Source organism: Passer montanus, unplaced genomic scaffold, assembly GCF_014805655.1.
Source record: "Passer montanus isolate IOZ18808 unplaced genomic scaffold, ASM1480565v1 scaffold14, whole genome shotgun sequence".
In the NCBI taxonomy this organism is placed as follows: Eukaryota; Metazoa; Chordata; class Aves; order Passeriformes; family Passeridae; genus Passer; species Passer montanus.
This window is the reverse complement of record NW_024360941.1, coordinates 2,077,454-2,092,887: the sequence shown is the minus strand read 5'-3', so window position 1 is coordinate 2,092,887 and position 15,434 is coordinate 2,077,454. Positions and strand designations below refer to the sequence as shown.

The following is a 15,434-nucleotide window of genomic DNA, read 5'->3' as shown; positions in this document are numbered from 1 at the left end:
GACCAGAGGAAATGGCCTTAAACTGAGACAGGGGAGATCCAGATTAGACATCAGAAAACAAATTTCCACTGTTCAAGCTGTCAGGCATTGGAGTACATTTCCCAAGCAGGTGGTGAAGTAACCATTCCTGGAGGTGTTTAAGAGATATGTGGATTTGGTGCTGGGTGATGTGATTTAGGGATTGTAATGACGGAGCTGAGTTGATGGTTGGACTTGCCAGTCTTAAAGGTCTCTTCCAATCTTGACAATCCCATGATTTTACGAACAGAAACCGGTAAAAAAACTGATGTCAAAATTTCGGAATGAGTTACAGTTGCCGATAGAGCATCCTTTGAGAGGGATCAGAATAGCTTTACTCTTATTCTCCATCTGGGCTAACATATACCAATATTTTGATGTGTCAAAGAAACAATTCCACATATTAAGCTGTTTAAGACTACATTTGAATGTGTATATTGTAATTTTCAAAACAGAGAACTTGCCCACAAGCATGCCTAATGGGCTAGAGGCCACTTCTCACACCAGTTTATCAGCCCTCAACTACCTCATATTAGCTTTCCTCTGATGGTTACTCAAGACAGCACAGTATACAGGCTGAATTAATTCTGCAGATGTCAGAGACAGCAGGAGCATTACAATCTGTTCAATCAAGGATTCACATAGTCCAGTCTGAAATAATGTCCAAGAGCATGCATGAAATGCAAAACACACCATTCTATTTTTTTCCTAATATAATCATCTAGGTTCCAGAAAGATAGCTTTTCAGAGGTTCTGAGTCCCTGAGTCATTGTATTTACCAATTCCTGAAGGGTTTTTCTATAATTTCATTTCCTCAATAGCTCTTGGACAGGAGCTTTTAGCATTTGCTAGAATGACACAGCCCCTATCAGCCTGCTCTTATCTGTCATATCTCTTGAGGGAAATCAGACAACTCCTCTTTCATCAAAGTGCTGCACACAGGCACATGAACAATCACTCCAAGTTCACAGTAAACCTTGGATTTCTGACTTTCCAAGTGTCCAAATATACTGACATGACAATACAACTGAAAGTTTATCACTCTGTCTTGGAATTGTAACTCTGTCCTAGGGAAAAAAACAAAAAACAATCACTGGGTCACATTTTAGAAAGCGTGTTTTAAACACAAGCTCAGAAAAATTCCTGTATTTCACATCAGTATGGTTTTTCATGAAAAAGTTCTGTGAAAGCTGCTGAAAACTAGTTTTGCATGGGTTTATCCCTGGTATCTAATAAAATTTAATCTCAATCATAGCTTGTTCCTCACTAAATTGGGTTTCTCTCCAGCCATCTATTTTCAAATGTATTTGGCACTTTTCTCACTCTGTCAAACTTAACAAAAGTGCAGCTACATACTGAAAACAGGTTTCTTGAAAAGGCTACTTAAGTCTTGAAATGTCATCCCAATAGGAAAACTATCATCTTATAGGATCCTTACAAGGTTAGTAATGTTGCCATCATGTGTCACTGTTCTATTTTCATCACATCTGGAAAAAAAAAAGCAAACCAGAACCCCTTCCAAGACTCAAATACCAACCTTTGCAGAATAGCTTCTGCAGTGAGTCTTCCTTTTTGTACTGCCTTTGGGCCTCCCACTGGACAGACAGCAGTAGCTCTGAAGCCATCAAGATAAGTGGCATTTACCTAACGATAAAGGGATCATGAAGTTACATGGAATTCAGTACTGATGGGCTATAAAGCTCTCTGGCAATCATTATCTATACAAATACACAATTTTTAAACAAAGTAAGAGGTTTTTGCATATAAAATAAGGTTTGCCTTTTCTCTTTCTTTTATCCTTGGGACAGAGAAGATGAGGATAGTGCTAAGTTTTAGCATTGTCTCCAAAATTCAAGCTTTTGTAAATCAATATATATTTTTCACGCCACAAAATGAGGTAATACCTTATAAAATGTTGAAGGAGGCAATCCTTTTGCTCCACAAACTTTCACTGCTCCACCATCAAAACCTTTAGTGGTTAAAAATAAGTATTTCAGCTTCTTCAATATAACTTCAAAGACATTCTTTTGTGATATATATTAATCAAATGCACTTAATTAAAAAGCAAAGCATTGATAGCTGTACTGCCAGAGAAGAGAGAAGCTTTCAGAAAACAGTCCTTCCTGCCTTAGAAAGAACAGCAGTAAACTGGTGACTGAATTTATGTCTGCCATGAGCCTTTTAAAAGGGCAAATGAAATGTTTATTCATGCACTTAAAAATACTTAACAAAGAAAGCAGCCTTAGGACATTAGACTCAATAGTTACACTCCTCTTAATATCCAGTTATTGCACACACACAGAGCATACAATTTACTGCAGCTGGCTGGAGTAGACTGCAGTCCCTCACTTGGTAAAGAATCAAAGCAGGATGAGAAACCAGTGAGAGCTTTTGGCTGAGAGCTTAGTAAGTGAAGGGTAATTTTAGCTTTCTTATCAGTAACAGAAACTGTGAAGATATGTTCCAGGGCAACAACTATTCAGTATTAGTAGTCAGTTCAGTATTAGGAATATTAATGCAAAAAAAAAAAAAAAAAAAAAAAAAAGGGCACAAAATTGCTGGGATGGCATCAGGTTCAAGCTTGAGCTGGAGAAAATCAGTAGGTGCTACTCCTTGAAAATAGGCAGTGCAGGATTGGCTTCTCCTGTTTTAGAGCCAGAATTATAGTGTAGTTCACCTGTGCCTAACCTGTGTTTGCAAATATTTAAGAAGCAGTTCAAAGTCCTATACAAATACTCTGAAAAGATCAGATCAGAACATATCTAAAAAAGTAAATGTCACTAGTACAAATTTTACACTGCACTCAAACAACATCGTCACTGTGTCTCAAGACTGACATGAGGTTAATTTAACTCTCTCAATATAGAGCTACATCCCTCCATTCAGGGTGAAGATCTGGAAGAGTTTTACGTTCTAGGTGAAAGTATAGTACAAGTAAACAAATAGCACAAAACCAAATGCATAGCATCCATTGACAAAAAGAAAACAAGCACCTCAGCTCAAACCCTGCAAGTAATCCAGCAGGACAATAAAACTGGCAATATAAACAGTAAAATTAGATAGCTTGCCTCTTTTTACTGGTGTACGTGTCAAAGCACTTCAAACTAAAATATTTAAGCAATCTGCCCATTTTCCATCTGTTATATTTCTAAGAGGACTAACTGAAAGTTCATGTGAAAGTTCATTTTAAGTTCAAACATGTCATATCAGGTCATTTGCAAGCTAAAAGTTCATAGGAAGGTTAGGGATTCTTTTTTTAAAAAGAGAAAAGACTAGGGGCTAAAAGCAGCAAGCTGGCCTTATCAGACTGCTGTTTGTTCCATGAGCAGAAGATTCACTGTATCATGTTATGTACTTTTTTACTCAAGGAAAATATTTTTTATGTTACTACATTTTCAGTTCTACCCCAGTAAGTTTTTAATTTGAGATTTTGATTATTCTAAGCTTTAAAAAGCCACTTGGCATTCTGTCACAAGTAACTTTAGAAGGAAAAAAATATAATATAGAACCAGAAAAAGTAAAACTGTAGATGACTGTAGATAAAATTCTTTTTCAAGCTGTCTTACTCAAATTACAGCTCTCTGAATCTGTTAAGACTGGGGTTTTTTTGTTTTCCTTTTGAAGCTAAATTCTGAACATACATTATATCCATCTTTAATCTACTGGCTGTTAAGTGTTTCGAGGATTGCAAATGGACTTTTTAAAACAAGATTCTCTGATGGAAATCCTGTACCTAATCATTCTTCTCCCATGATCCACCTAAATGTCTAAGAAAAATGCCATTACCAAGTAGTGCCCTGAAAGACACAGCCTTTCATTGTTACCAATACTTCAAATGCCCTAAGTAAAACCATGTAGAAAACATTTTTTTGAGAAAAGAAATTTAGCTGCAGTTTAAAAAAATACTAAAATCATAATGAAGCTGTCTCAATGTTGTTGACACTGAATACATGGTTTAAGGACTTGACAGGTGCAAGGCAGGCATTAAAAAGTAAAGCAAAGGGAGCAGAAATGGAAAATATAAAACAGCCAGCAAGATAAATAAGATTACACTTAAAATTTCTAAAGGAATTTTCAGCAGAAGTCCTTGAAAGTATCAGTTTAATACAGCATGATTCTCAAGAACTGATTTAACAAGAAATATGCAGAGACTAAATGGAAATTAAAGTAGCTGCTTTTATTTGATAACACACTTCATTGACACAGACATCATTACATGAAAGAGGACTAACCTGGAATTTCGGTGATGGAAACCTGAGAAAAGTCACACGTAACATCTGGTAAAAGATAGCGCTGAGGATTGCCCAATTCATACACCAACTGCTCAGCTACAGTGCCAAAAGAGATCAGTCCCCCTGTGTCTGGTGGTTTGGAAAGAATAAAGTCTCCTTCAGAGGAACATTCTACAATTGGAAAGCCTATGTTGTGCCTAGAATATGAAAAACATTAAGAAAAAACCTTATAAATACAAAGGGAAAGTGAAAAGAAGTATTAACAACACACCAGAATTTCATAGCAAAGGCAAATTAAGTAAAAAGTGTCAAGAGTTACAATTTATCTGGTTGTTTCCACAGAAACATACACTAAAAAACAAGCCCTGAACAAACTGCTCAACTGAAATAATATGAGGATGTAGTCTATTGTCTAGCAAAGAAACAGATATAACAAGAGATACCACCTGCAAACACAGATGTAGGGAAGGGAATGGAGTTGGACACTAACAGAAACAGTTCAAGTAAAAAGAAGCTGAAAGAATTAGATGTAAAGATGTAGATTTAGAGTAAAATAAACCATGGTTAATTCTAGCCCAGTTTGGCTACAGCAGCACACACAGCATGACGGTGAAGACATCTACATACACCCTGCACTCTGGATTTGTAAAAAGGCAGTCAAAGCAGGAAGAATAAACTGTGCTGGGAACCTCAGAGATGAAGGGAACTAGGAAACAGAAATAATCACACCTACAAAGGATAATTTCACATGTTTAATTATTAATTATACATAGGAAAGTAATAATCTGAAAACAGAAAAACATATGAAAGTGAAGATCTTCAGCACACAGAAGACAGAACAAACAGAAAATTACAAGGCACAGCAAAAAGAAAAGCAGTGAAATTATGAACATGTTCATAAATTAAAATATTCTTCCTCCTCCTCACATTCTCACAAGCAAGATATACAAAAAGTGATCAAATAACTCATAAGAGGCATATACTGGTCATTACAGTAGCAGGGCAGAGCTTTCAGGATTACGTGGACAAAATCCAGACATCTGCCTTTCTAGCTAAAAGGCTTACATTTATTTACAGAGAATTTGAGCAAAATTAAGAACTTCAAACTTTTCAGAAGTATCTAAGAATTAAAATTAAGAGTGCAAAGATTATTCTGAAAAGTCTACCTAACTCCCTTCCCTCTCACAGGAAGCCTGAAATGTGTACAAGTGTCCCACAAAATAAAATGAACACAAAAGGAGGAGTTAAGGAGATACAGTCCCTTGCAAAAGCTAAACCATTCTAAAAAGGTCCTAATAATGAAAGGTGCTGACCTTTACCATGCTCATTAAAGTCAATGACCTTCAGGTCTTTCGTACAAACTTAAAACCAGTCTATCCCTCAATTTAATTATTTTTGTGTGGTACTGGTAACAATGTGCTGAACATACAACTGAACTAGTTATCAGCAAAGGTTACATGAACACAGTTTGTATAACATAAATCCACAAAGTCTGAAAGAAAGTAAGCAAAAATACCAGTGAACTCTTAAGGGACATTTGTAAAAGTTCATGGGAGTTTGAACAGATTCCTTATCATTGAGAATATTCAAACATAACTCCGTTATTTAAAAAAAAAGGATTAAGACACAAGATCTGTTACCAGAGACAAGCAACTTTTAACACTTACAGCAGACAAATTTGAAAAGTATGGTAGCTGGTGGACACCTAGAAAAGCCCCTATCAAATAAGTTAAGGTAACACTTAATTTGACTGATCTTTGAAACTATTTACACCACTAAAAAGTACAGGAAATAAAAATAGCCCACCCTGGTGAATGCAAAGAATTGAATGGAATCAACAATTTCATATACCAGCTATTCTAGTGGGGGGGTTTAAGGGAAAAAGGAGAGAGAAAAGACAGTAGTAGAAGTATGTAATATTCAAAATTTTGCAGTGTGACATAGAAAAAAAACACCCAAAAAGCCCTCAATTCTTGGTCTGGAACATTAAAGCATGGTAACAGACTAATGTGTAATTATCCACATTTTAGATGCAAGGAGACACACAGAGGAAGCATAATGATTTGGCCAGGGTAACAAATCAGTATCAGTGACTGAACAAGACCAGAATTAAGCAGCTTTTTCCCCTCTGAGTTCCATGTTTGTGTGCTTGACCCTACCATCTATCTGTCCTGTCTCAATAAACAGCACCAGGTGCCCTGCTAGCAGGCTGAATGCAGCTCGTTCAGAACAGGCACCCAGGAGAGACATCACTCACACGAACACAGATCACCCAGAGCAGTCCATCCTCCTGCACTGACAGCAGTGTCCCTGCTGCAGCCCACTTGGATCTGTCATCAGCCCATGTAACTCTTACAGTACTCTCCAGCAATCTTTGTTTTGAAGGAAGAAGTAAACTGTAGACACTCAACTTGCTACTCTGAACCACTGAGCCTACTAACATTGATTCAATCTCATTTTGCCCAACTTGAACTCTCAAACCATTAAAAAACAAGACCCAAATGTAATAGTGAGACAAAATGAGAAATTTACCTCATTTTGCCCAACTTGAACTCTCAAAACCCCCAAACCATTAAAAAACAAGACCCAAATGTAATAGTGAGACAAAATGAGAAATTTAATCCCCTGACAGGATCAAAATACAGCAGATATTGTTCCCCCCTTCAGGGTACACCACCACCCAATGAACTTTTCTGTATGGCCAGCTATTTGCAGAAGATGTGCGTTCCCCCAGGTTATGCCAGCCCTGAAAGCTTCCCTCACTTTTTTAACAATTCACAACATGGAGACGCAATGATCTCAGTAAGAAGCATGTGGATTCTACCTGTACTGAAACTGGGTGACTGGGAAAATACAAATACCTAGTACTATCTTGTAGCAGATGGCAATAATAACCTGCATTAACATATACACGCTTAAGACAAAAATGTATTTTGTAAATTGCCAAAAAACATTACTTAAAATTAATTTTCACATTGAAAACAAACTGGTCTGTCACTCCTAAGATACAGTCAAATGACAGCTGCTTAAATCAGGCATAAAAAGCTCTTTAGTAGCAGTAGCTGCCTGGCTCAGGTATACCACAGGCAGTATAGTCACGCCATCACCCTGACCGCCACTTTTAAAGTAGCGACTCTTTGCCTGATTAACTTGTAGGTTTTGCTGAATGACTACGCACCATACGACATCTGCTCTGTGGGGAACATGCCACCTTTAGGCTGTCCATAACCCATAGCCAAGCTGTACTTTTATACAGTGTAGCAGGGGAGTAAGCACAGAACGATGAACTTTAGCAGCAACTATGGTCTTGGCATCCAAAGGTGCCTTGGCTAAGTGGCAACCTTCAATAAAAGAACTGCATCAGTTTAGTGACAAAATCCCTATGTAGGATGAGGCAGTAGCAAGCAATGGAAGCAATTCCAAAAGGGAACTAATACAATTCATTCCAATTAAATGATATAAATTAATAAAATACATAAACTAAAACAAAATATATAAATTCATAAAATACTAGAGATAAACATCAAGTAGTATTTTTAAAATACTTAAGCAGTTCTTTTAGCACAGGGGCAACAGACAAAAGTAATACACATCAGTTTGTGAGGGGAGATAACAAATACCATTCTTTAATTCAAAAGGTCCATTTCAGGTTGCATGTTTGCTACTTAGCAAGTAAATATATTATATATAATAAAGACATTAATAAACCAGAGCACTGAATGAGACCAAGCTAAGGTTCCACCTCAGAAAACTCCTCCAAACTGGGCCTAGGCAGGAGTTAACAGTTAAAGCAGGTCTTACTGAAAACCTACAGCACAAGAATAACCAAGTTACAAAACTGATTTTGCTGCTGAAGCCTCCATCTCATCAACCTACTCTTATAGCAATCAAGAATCTGAGTTTTCTGTCAAGTTCTCTGCCTGCCAAAAACTTACTCTTGGATTAATTTTTTCCATGTAAAAAGTTATTTTTTCTTCAGCTTTGGCTCTCAGAAATGTTACAGTTTATGGGCATGTCACAGGCAATGAATTAAGCTGTGTAAGCAAGGATCTCCTCCCTGTCTTCTCTGGGACACTACTCAGAAGCCTCTGAGGAGTCATCAAGATAAACTTCCTCCCTGTTTTGCCATACTTCTTACACCATTTGATTACAAGGAAAGCAAAATCCATGACCAGTACTTTGGCTCAGGGAAAGAGACATTACTTGAGAAAGCACACGTATTTTTCCCCTCAAAAGTGTCAAATCCCTCAAGTACCTCATTCTAGCCACTACTGCTCAATGGAGATTACTGGCAACAGAAGCTGGGACAGGGAGTCTAGCACATTTACTCGGGGAAGCTGCTGCAAGAATGAAAACAAAACCCCACAGCAATGCGTGGTGGAAGTGAACCAGGATCCAAGTTAAGCTGTGGTGTGAACTTTTAGCTTTACAGCTAATGCAGTGGCCTGGGACGTGACTCAGTGAATGTCACACCAAGGAGAGCGCTGAGCCAAGCTTCCCAAATCCTTAGGTATGCATTTTAACCAGAATGCTACTAGGCAAAAAGCAGAAGCTCCTACCACTTTTAGCAGTGTTTTGACAACAGGTTCAAAACTGGTAATACATGAGGCAAGATCAGCATAAACTTACAAAGTAAAGGTATAAGCATCTCTGCACGTGTAGGTACCAAAATGTTTCCTAACATGCAATTCTGCTTTAAGCAAGACTTACTAATTGCATCACTTATCCCCTCTGACAAGGGCATTTCTGACTATGTCTTGTACCTCCACTTCTAATGGCCAGACAATTTCAGGCTAAACAGACCAGCTGCCTGGAATAGAGGGTGCTACAGAGAAAAAAACATTCCACACTGCTGAATGGGACTCGCATGCTGGATTTTGTTCTAGTCCCAAATTGAGAAATCTGGATCCAGCCCTTAAGAGTCTACAGCTATTGACTTACCCTTTTGGTCATCCCAGGCCAGAGGATTATGCAGTCTCAACCAATGTACACTCTTGGCTTAGGGCAAAATGTCAGTGTTTATCATCTCCTCAAAATGATTATCTACTGATCAGCCTTAGTTTATTCTCTCCTGCATTTCAAAACAAAACAAAACAATGTACTAATCACCCACTGGCACTAAATAATAGCAAGAGACAGCAATGTCTGGGGACAAATGAAATTAAATAGAGAGCTGTGAATTGTCAGTGTAGTTTTGGTAGTACAGTTCATTTTCACACATGGCATGAATTCCCTGTTGGAAGCTCTAGACAAGGTAATGTAATGTCAGCTAATAGACAATAAACAGGGAGCAGTGATCTGTTATCACTTCTGCTGACCCTCTGCTGATGGGCATTACTATATAAATAACAGAAATTGAGTAAGTGTCTTTTTTGATAACACTAACTTAAAATCAGAATTTAAGAATGCACATTGCCCTTTCTATGGACTATGAACTAATGGTTTTTTGCACTCTCTGCTAAACATCAGAGAATCCACACAAGAGAAGAGTCAAGCACCCACCTTCTCACTGGAAAAATAAACAGCACCTATCCCCTCTACCTGTCTGTCTGTCTTCATGAAAACTGAACAAAACCCTGCAGTGTTAAGATTCCCACCTGTAAGTCAAATGCACGAAGGAGAGACACACAGCACAAATCCCAGGGCCTCAGGTGAACACAAAGAAAGCAAGTAAGTTTGGCTTCTGTCAACTAAAGTAACTTGGAGACTCACAAGCTGGAACACGCATGTCACTTGTTTTTCATTAAAAACTTACTTTAAGGAGGCAACAAAGGAAATGAAAGAATAGCTTAGGTTTTAATAATTAACCATAAAATGCCCACACAAATATTCCTGAGATTCAAAGCACCCTTTTGCAGTGAAATTGAGTTCCCAGAAGTATCTGCATCAAACACTCCAAGAAAATTTAAAAAATAACCCCCCCACACACATCAAAAACACACCAACTAAACTATGCTGAATGAAGTGGATTCAATCCAGTCCCTCAATACTCACTGAGACATGATAGTAAATGCACAGAATGTAAGCTCTAACTTTCCTGGCTTAATTTAGATTAACTAAAGTACTCTTGTTTACAGAGTTAATTATTTCTGCTTATGCATAAACAATAGACAGGTAAGATTTATAAACCTGAAGTGTAGCAAATTATTTGGGTTTTGTTTACAAGTTAGAAAAACCTATACCCATCAGTCCTTCTTAGACAGAAGAGCTACATGGATTACTGGTCTTGGGGAGGAAAAAAAACCCCAAAGACAGTCAAAAACATGACCCCAGTAGCAGGCTAATGAAGCTCACCCTCTGCAGTAAGGTGTGAGGAGGAGAGAGGCTGCCCTCCAGTGTTCAGTTACCATACACCAGTAAGTGCAAGGGATGGGTTTTCTGCTCTTGGGCTGCACAAATGCCCTCATGGAGTGGGAAACTCCCATGTGAAAGGCACATTAATGATAAACACAGATTTAACTTGGCTTCTTCCCCCTCATATTTACTAATTCAATTGAGCTGGTTTGGATTTAACATTAGGTACCACAGACACAATGATTTATTGAGATCTAAATTATTTTCACTTATTTTCAGGAGACTGCTAAAAATGTTATTTTTTCTAAAGGAGGGAGAAATCATTAATAGACAGCCAAGTAACTTCTACAAACTCTGTCAGACCTCTGTTGACCTATTTGCAATATAGCTAGTTAGTGGCTGCAGGTATGGCATGTTTTGGTCACTGCTGAGACTGATATACCGTGTTATTATTGTATATTACTATGAATGCATTATCTACATGCACTGAAAAGAGATTCAGACTGTACAAACAACAAAAACCCTATGCCACCAAATTTCTTTAAACTCAGGAGAGAACAGGTTACTACTAAACTATTAAATGGAAAACACATTTTTCTGCATCCCAAGAGTTTTCATAATATTTGCCCTCTATGCTTTTGGGCCTAAATACAGCAAACTACAACTTATCAGGAAACCAAAATTTATACAAATAATCTTCTCCCTGCCTTCCCTTTCATATTCTAAGTGGATGTAGTGCACCACAATTCCACTTCAGTTAGAGAAGTGGATCTCCACTCTACATCTCAAAACTTAAAATCAAAGCTCATACATTATTCTGGTTTTGACTGGTTTTAGCAGCTTATCATAAAGGCTGATGTGTCACATTATTTTATTTCAAGAATTTGATCAATTACATGTTTAAGACTCAAAAATTGCCAACAAACTGACTAGTTTTAGGGCACCATAATCAATTCTTTAGCAGACTTAAAGTGAAGGTAAATAAATAACTGTTATATTAGCACAAATACAGCCATATATGGTTTCTGGGTAGGTATGCACAAAGTAACAGAGCAGTATCAGGTGTTAAATCTCCTTTAACAGAGATGCAATTTAGCACCAGTCAGCTCTAAGCCGTAAGTCCACTATGATTTTAGACAAAGTTCTGTGATTTCACAGATACAAAACTATTAGCTATGCATACTTGTGTACTTAAATTCTTCTGTAAAATGAGCTATTTCCACTCCAATAGTTCACAATGGCTTCATATATTCAAGCTTCCTTTCTTTTTTAAAGCCAGATTGACACTCCTCACAGAAAAGTCCTTAAAAATAAAGACCTATCAAACATTTTAATAAGAAAATTAGTGTTCTTTTTTTTCACTTCAATTCTTTTATAAAGCAAGGTCTTCTAGAGTCAGTTACAGAAGATTTTAAGGTTCATGATGTAGCATAATTAAATTATTGGGAGAGACATCAGAATAGGAATTATGTATTTCCAAACCAAACTTGTTACTATAAACTCTCGCCTTTGATTTCCCATAGAATACAACAGCAAAGAGTGAGTGCATTTTGTTCAGCAGCTTCCAGCAGGTGAGAAGAAATGTCTAGTCCTGTTTGTTTCAATGCCATACATGCATTCACCTTTAATCAGCAGTGCTCAGGAACTCAGAAAAACAGCACACATCTTTTAGGATCACACTCTGAATCAGAAGCAGTCACTACAAGGAGAAGAAAAAATCCAGGCAGTCCTATGGCTCTTCAGACAGCAGGGCACAGTCCTGCTGGGTAACTCACCTGGACCAGAGTCAGCCTGGGAGCAGAACACTCTGTATTAAAGCACTCTTCTCTCCTGCACCTCCCTGCTGCTCCTCAGCCCTTTCCTCCATCATATAAAAGAGCTGCCTTTCTCATCATACAGCACAGGACAAGATTCCTCCCTCTCATCCCAAAGAACACAGAAGTAACTGCAGCCAGAACTATGCAGAAAATGTGCTCCCTAACTACTTTTAAACTACTCTTAACAACAGGTTGGCAGAAAGCAGGCTCCCCCAGCAGGCAGAATGACACATGTACGCGTAACTCTAACTCAACAGCTCTGAACAGAAGACACACAGAACTTTTTGGAAGGACTGACCATCCAACACATTTGTGTTCATCAGGTTATCCAGCAGGACAGAACTACAGCATATATTCATCCCTACCAAAGCAAATTATGTGAAATTTCTGACTGACCAGCAAGCACCTCTGGTCTAACTGAAGACTATTGTAACAGCATGCAAACCATCAATATTGTCTTTTCCAATACAATCATAGTCAATAATGTATCCTTTCAAAAAGCAGAGGATACTGGAGGAAACAGGAAAAAATAGTTTTAAAGGGGAAAAAAATAATCAAAGGGCTAATTTGGTTTTCAAAATCTGCTGAAGTTAACAAAAGAAAGACTCTGTCTGACCAAAAAGGAAAACTTGAAAAGGGAAAACAGAACCTGTAGAAAAGTAATGTTGAGGTGGCAAAATATCAAGAGACTCATATTGTGTCCCCAAAAAGAGAAACGTAGAAGCAGTTTTCAGAACACAGACACAGGCAGAAAACCTCATCTTTGGCCCAGTGCAAACATGCATGCTGGTATCAAGTTTACCTACCAGTCTGGTACTGTGTGCCAATCAGTGAATATTCCACCTGTACACTGAGCGCCACATTCAATGAGATGACCTGCAAGACTGGGAAAATGGCATTAAAGTAACTAAGTAAAATGCAAAATCAATTTTTACAAATCCAGCTTTAAAATACAATGGAAATATAGCTAAGTAACGAAATGTGCTGTTTTCCTCCACAAGTATATAATACAACTATGAATTAATAATAATAATTAATAACATTAAGCATAACAAGGGATCCTGAAAGATTACTAGAGTGTTTAAAGGACAAACTTTTACAAGAAGAATTTTCCTACAAAAAAATTAATATCTAAAAGATTACCTCACACCTGAACCCAAGTCTTCTTAGTCATTTCAAATCTTGATCTAAATTCAGTATTTTAGTAGTCTGTGCTGTGTGTAACTAAATAGACAAAGACCATTTTTAAATGAAGAGACAGGAAATCTCCCCTCCATGTATTATGATTACCTATTACTATTTTCATATTTGATTGTGATAGGCCATAACTATTCAACAGAATTATGGGGCAAATCTTCATCTCTATCATCCCTAACTCAGTGGAGCCTGTATGAATTTCTTTCCACATTTTTCCTCAAGCAGAGGTTCAAGAACACTAGAGTGTGCTCAGGCTATCTAAGTAATCACTCTTTTATGAGTGATTACTTAGATACATGATGCACAATGTTAGATTAGGTGGCATAATTCCATCCACTTCTGAATTGGATTCCTAGCCTTAAGCCTACAACAAGGACTTGTAAATGGGAGCACTGACATTGAACTTCAACAGAACCATACCAGGATGCTGCCTTCTGACCAAACCTGCTTTTGTGCATCTTTCCAAGTAAGCCCTCCAACCACCCCAACTGCCAACAGCAGCAGCCAAACAGAAAAACCTGGGAATCAGTGGCCTGTACTATAAGACTTCATCTCTCGACACAAAATGAACAGCAAGAGAAAGTTAAGCTGTTAAATAAAATCCTTCAACCCTTTCTTCCTCTTCTTATTCTAAGCAGGTTCCAGAATGAGGTTTCTATAATTTCAATTCCAAGTGAGAGTAGTAAGTGAGCCTTGAAAAAGAACTCAAAACCTAATAAAAACATGCAAATAAAGTAATGCAACGATAATATGAAAAATTAGGATGTGCTGAAAATATTGGTACCTTGACATTATGATATGAAATATAGATTAACCCCATTTCTTCTCATATCATTTACCTTCCCGCAGCCAGCAAGTCATAGTCATCCCTATTCCAGCCAAACTAGAAGAAAAACACAAATATTTTAAATGCACAGAAGTTTCATACAGTACAAAAAACTGCACACTGTATGTTCATTGCTTTGAATAACAATGCATTGGGATTTTAAATCTAAACAACAATAATCAGCAGGCAGTGTACATGGATTTGAGTTCCTAGACAGCAAATTAGCAAAAAACTTCTGACACATTTCAGTTTTCCTCCTATTGACACACCCCAACAAATTTAAAGTCTGAAAGTCATACCCACCTCAAAAAACCTGGAAGTGCAACATCCATATTAGTTAAAACTGCACAACATACAGGTTTGAAAGTATAGTACCTATCTTGTGTCACCTGGACAAACCACTATGTGTCTTCAACTTTTGAAAATTATCAGTTCCTGGAGTACTACCAGTCACTCTCAAAAACTGGAAGCACGCTTTCTGTTTAACTGGAAATTTTAACTAGAATCTTTTCCCCGAGTTCAACCTGCAAGCAATACAGTAATTGTTTCTTATTTAGCACTTCGCAGACATCTTCTTAAAACCTTCCCTAAATAAATTAGATACGGTCTCTCTGGAGTAGGTAATACACATTAACAGTTGTTATTCTGAGAATGTAAACAACTAGGAATAAAGTAAGAAGTCATAATAGAAATTATAAATGGAAAAATAATCAGGCAATGTTTGACATGCACAAAGTCAAGAGTTTTAGAAAGTATGTTTTTAACTAGACACATACCCTATTTTTCTAAATATGCACCAAAAGAAAGCTTCTGTATTTGACCACGTGTGATCCTTCACAAAAATTCATGAAAACCTATTAAAAATACTTCAGAAAACTACATACCATGCTTGTATATTTTTTTGAAATTCAAGGAATTTCAGAAATGCTGCATTGAAACTTTACTTTAAACAAAACTGCTTACCCACTGAAAAAAAACCCCAGTGTTTTAAATCAACTCACATGCTAACCCCCAACCAGAGTGAGCTCTACTATTGACACTTCATGGTAA

General features: G+C 37.4%; 1 protein-coding gene across 1 annotated transcript in view; it reads right to left on the bottom strand.

The window, feature by feature from the left end:
- The window catches only part of LOC120497875, a 57,997-nt gene that overhangs the window by 37,459 nt on the left and 5,104 nt on the right, over positions 1–15,434 (bottom strand). Inside the window, exons 6-10 of the mRNA XM_039699841.1 lie at positions 14,398–14,441; positions 13,168–13,245; positions 4,251–4,447; positions 1,923–1,987; positions 1,556–1,662 (exon numbers count right to left, since the gene is read on the bottom strand). Of these exons, the coding sequence (XP_039555775.1) occupies positions 1,556–1,662; positions 1,923–1,987; positions 4,251–4,447; positions 13,168–13,245; positions 14,398–14,441 (491 nt within the window). The remainder of the gene's footprint in view (positions 1–1,555; positions 1,663–1,922; positions 1,988–4,250; positions 4,448–13,167; positions 13,246–14,397; positions 14,442–15,434) is intronic.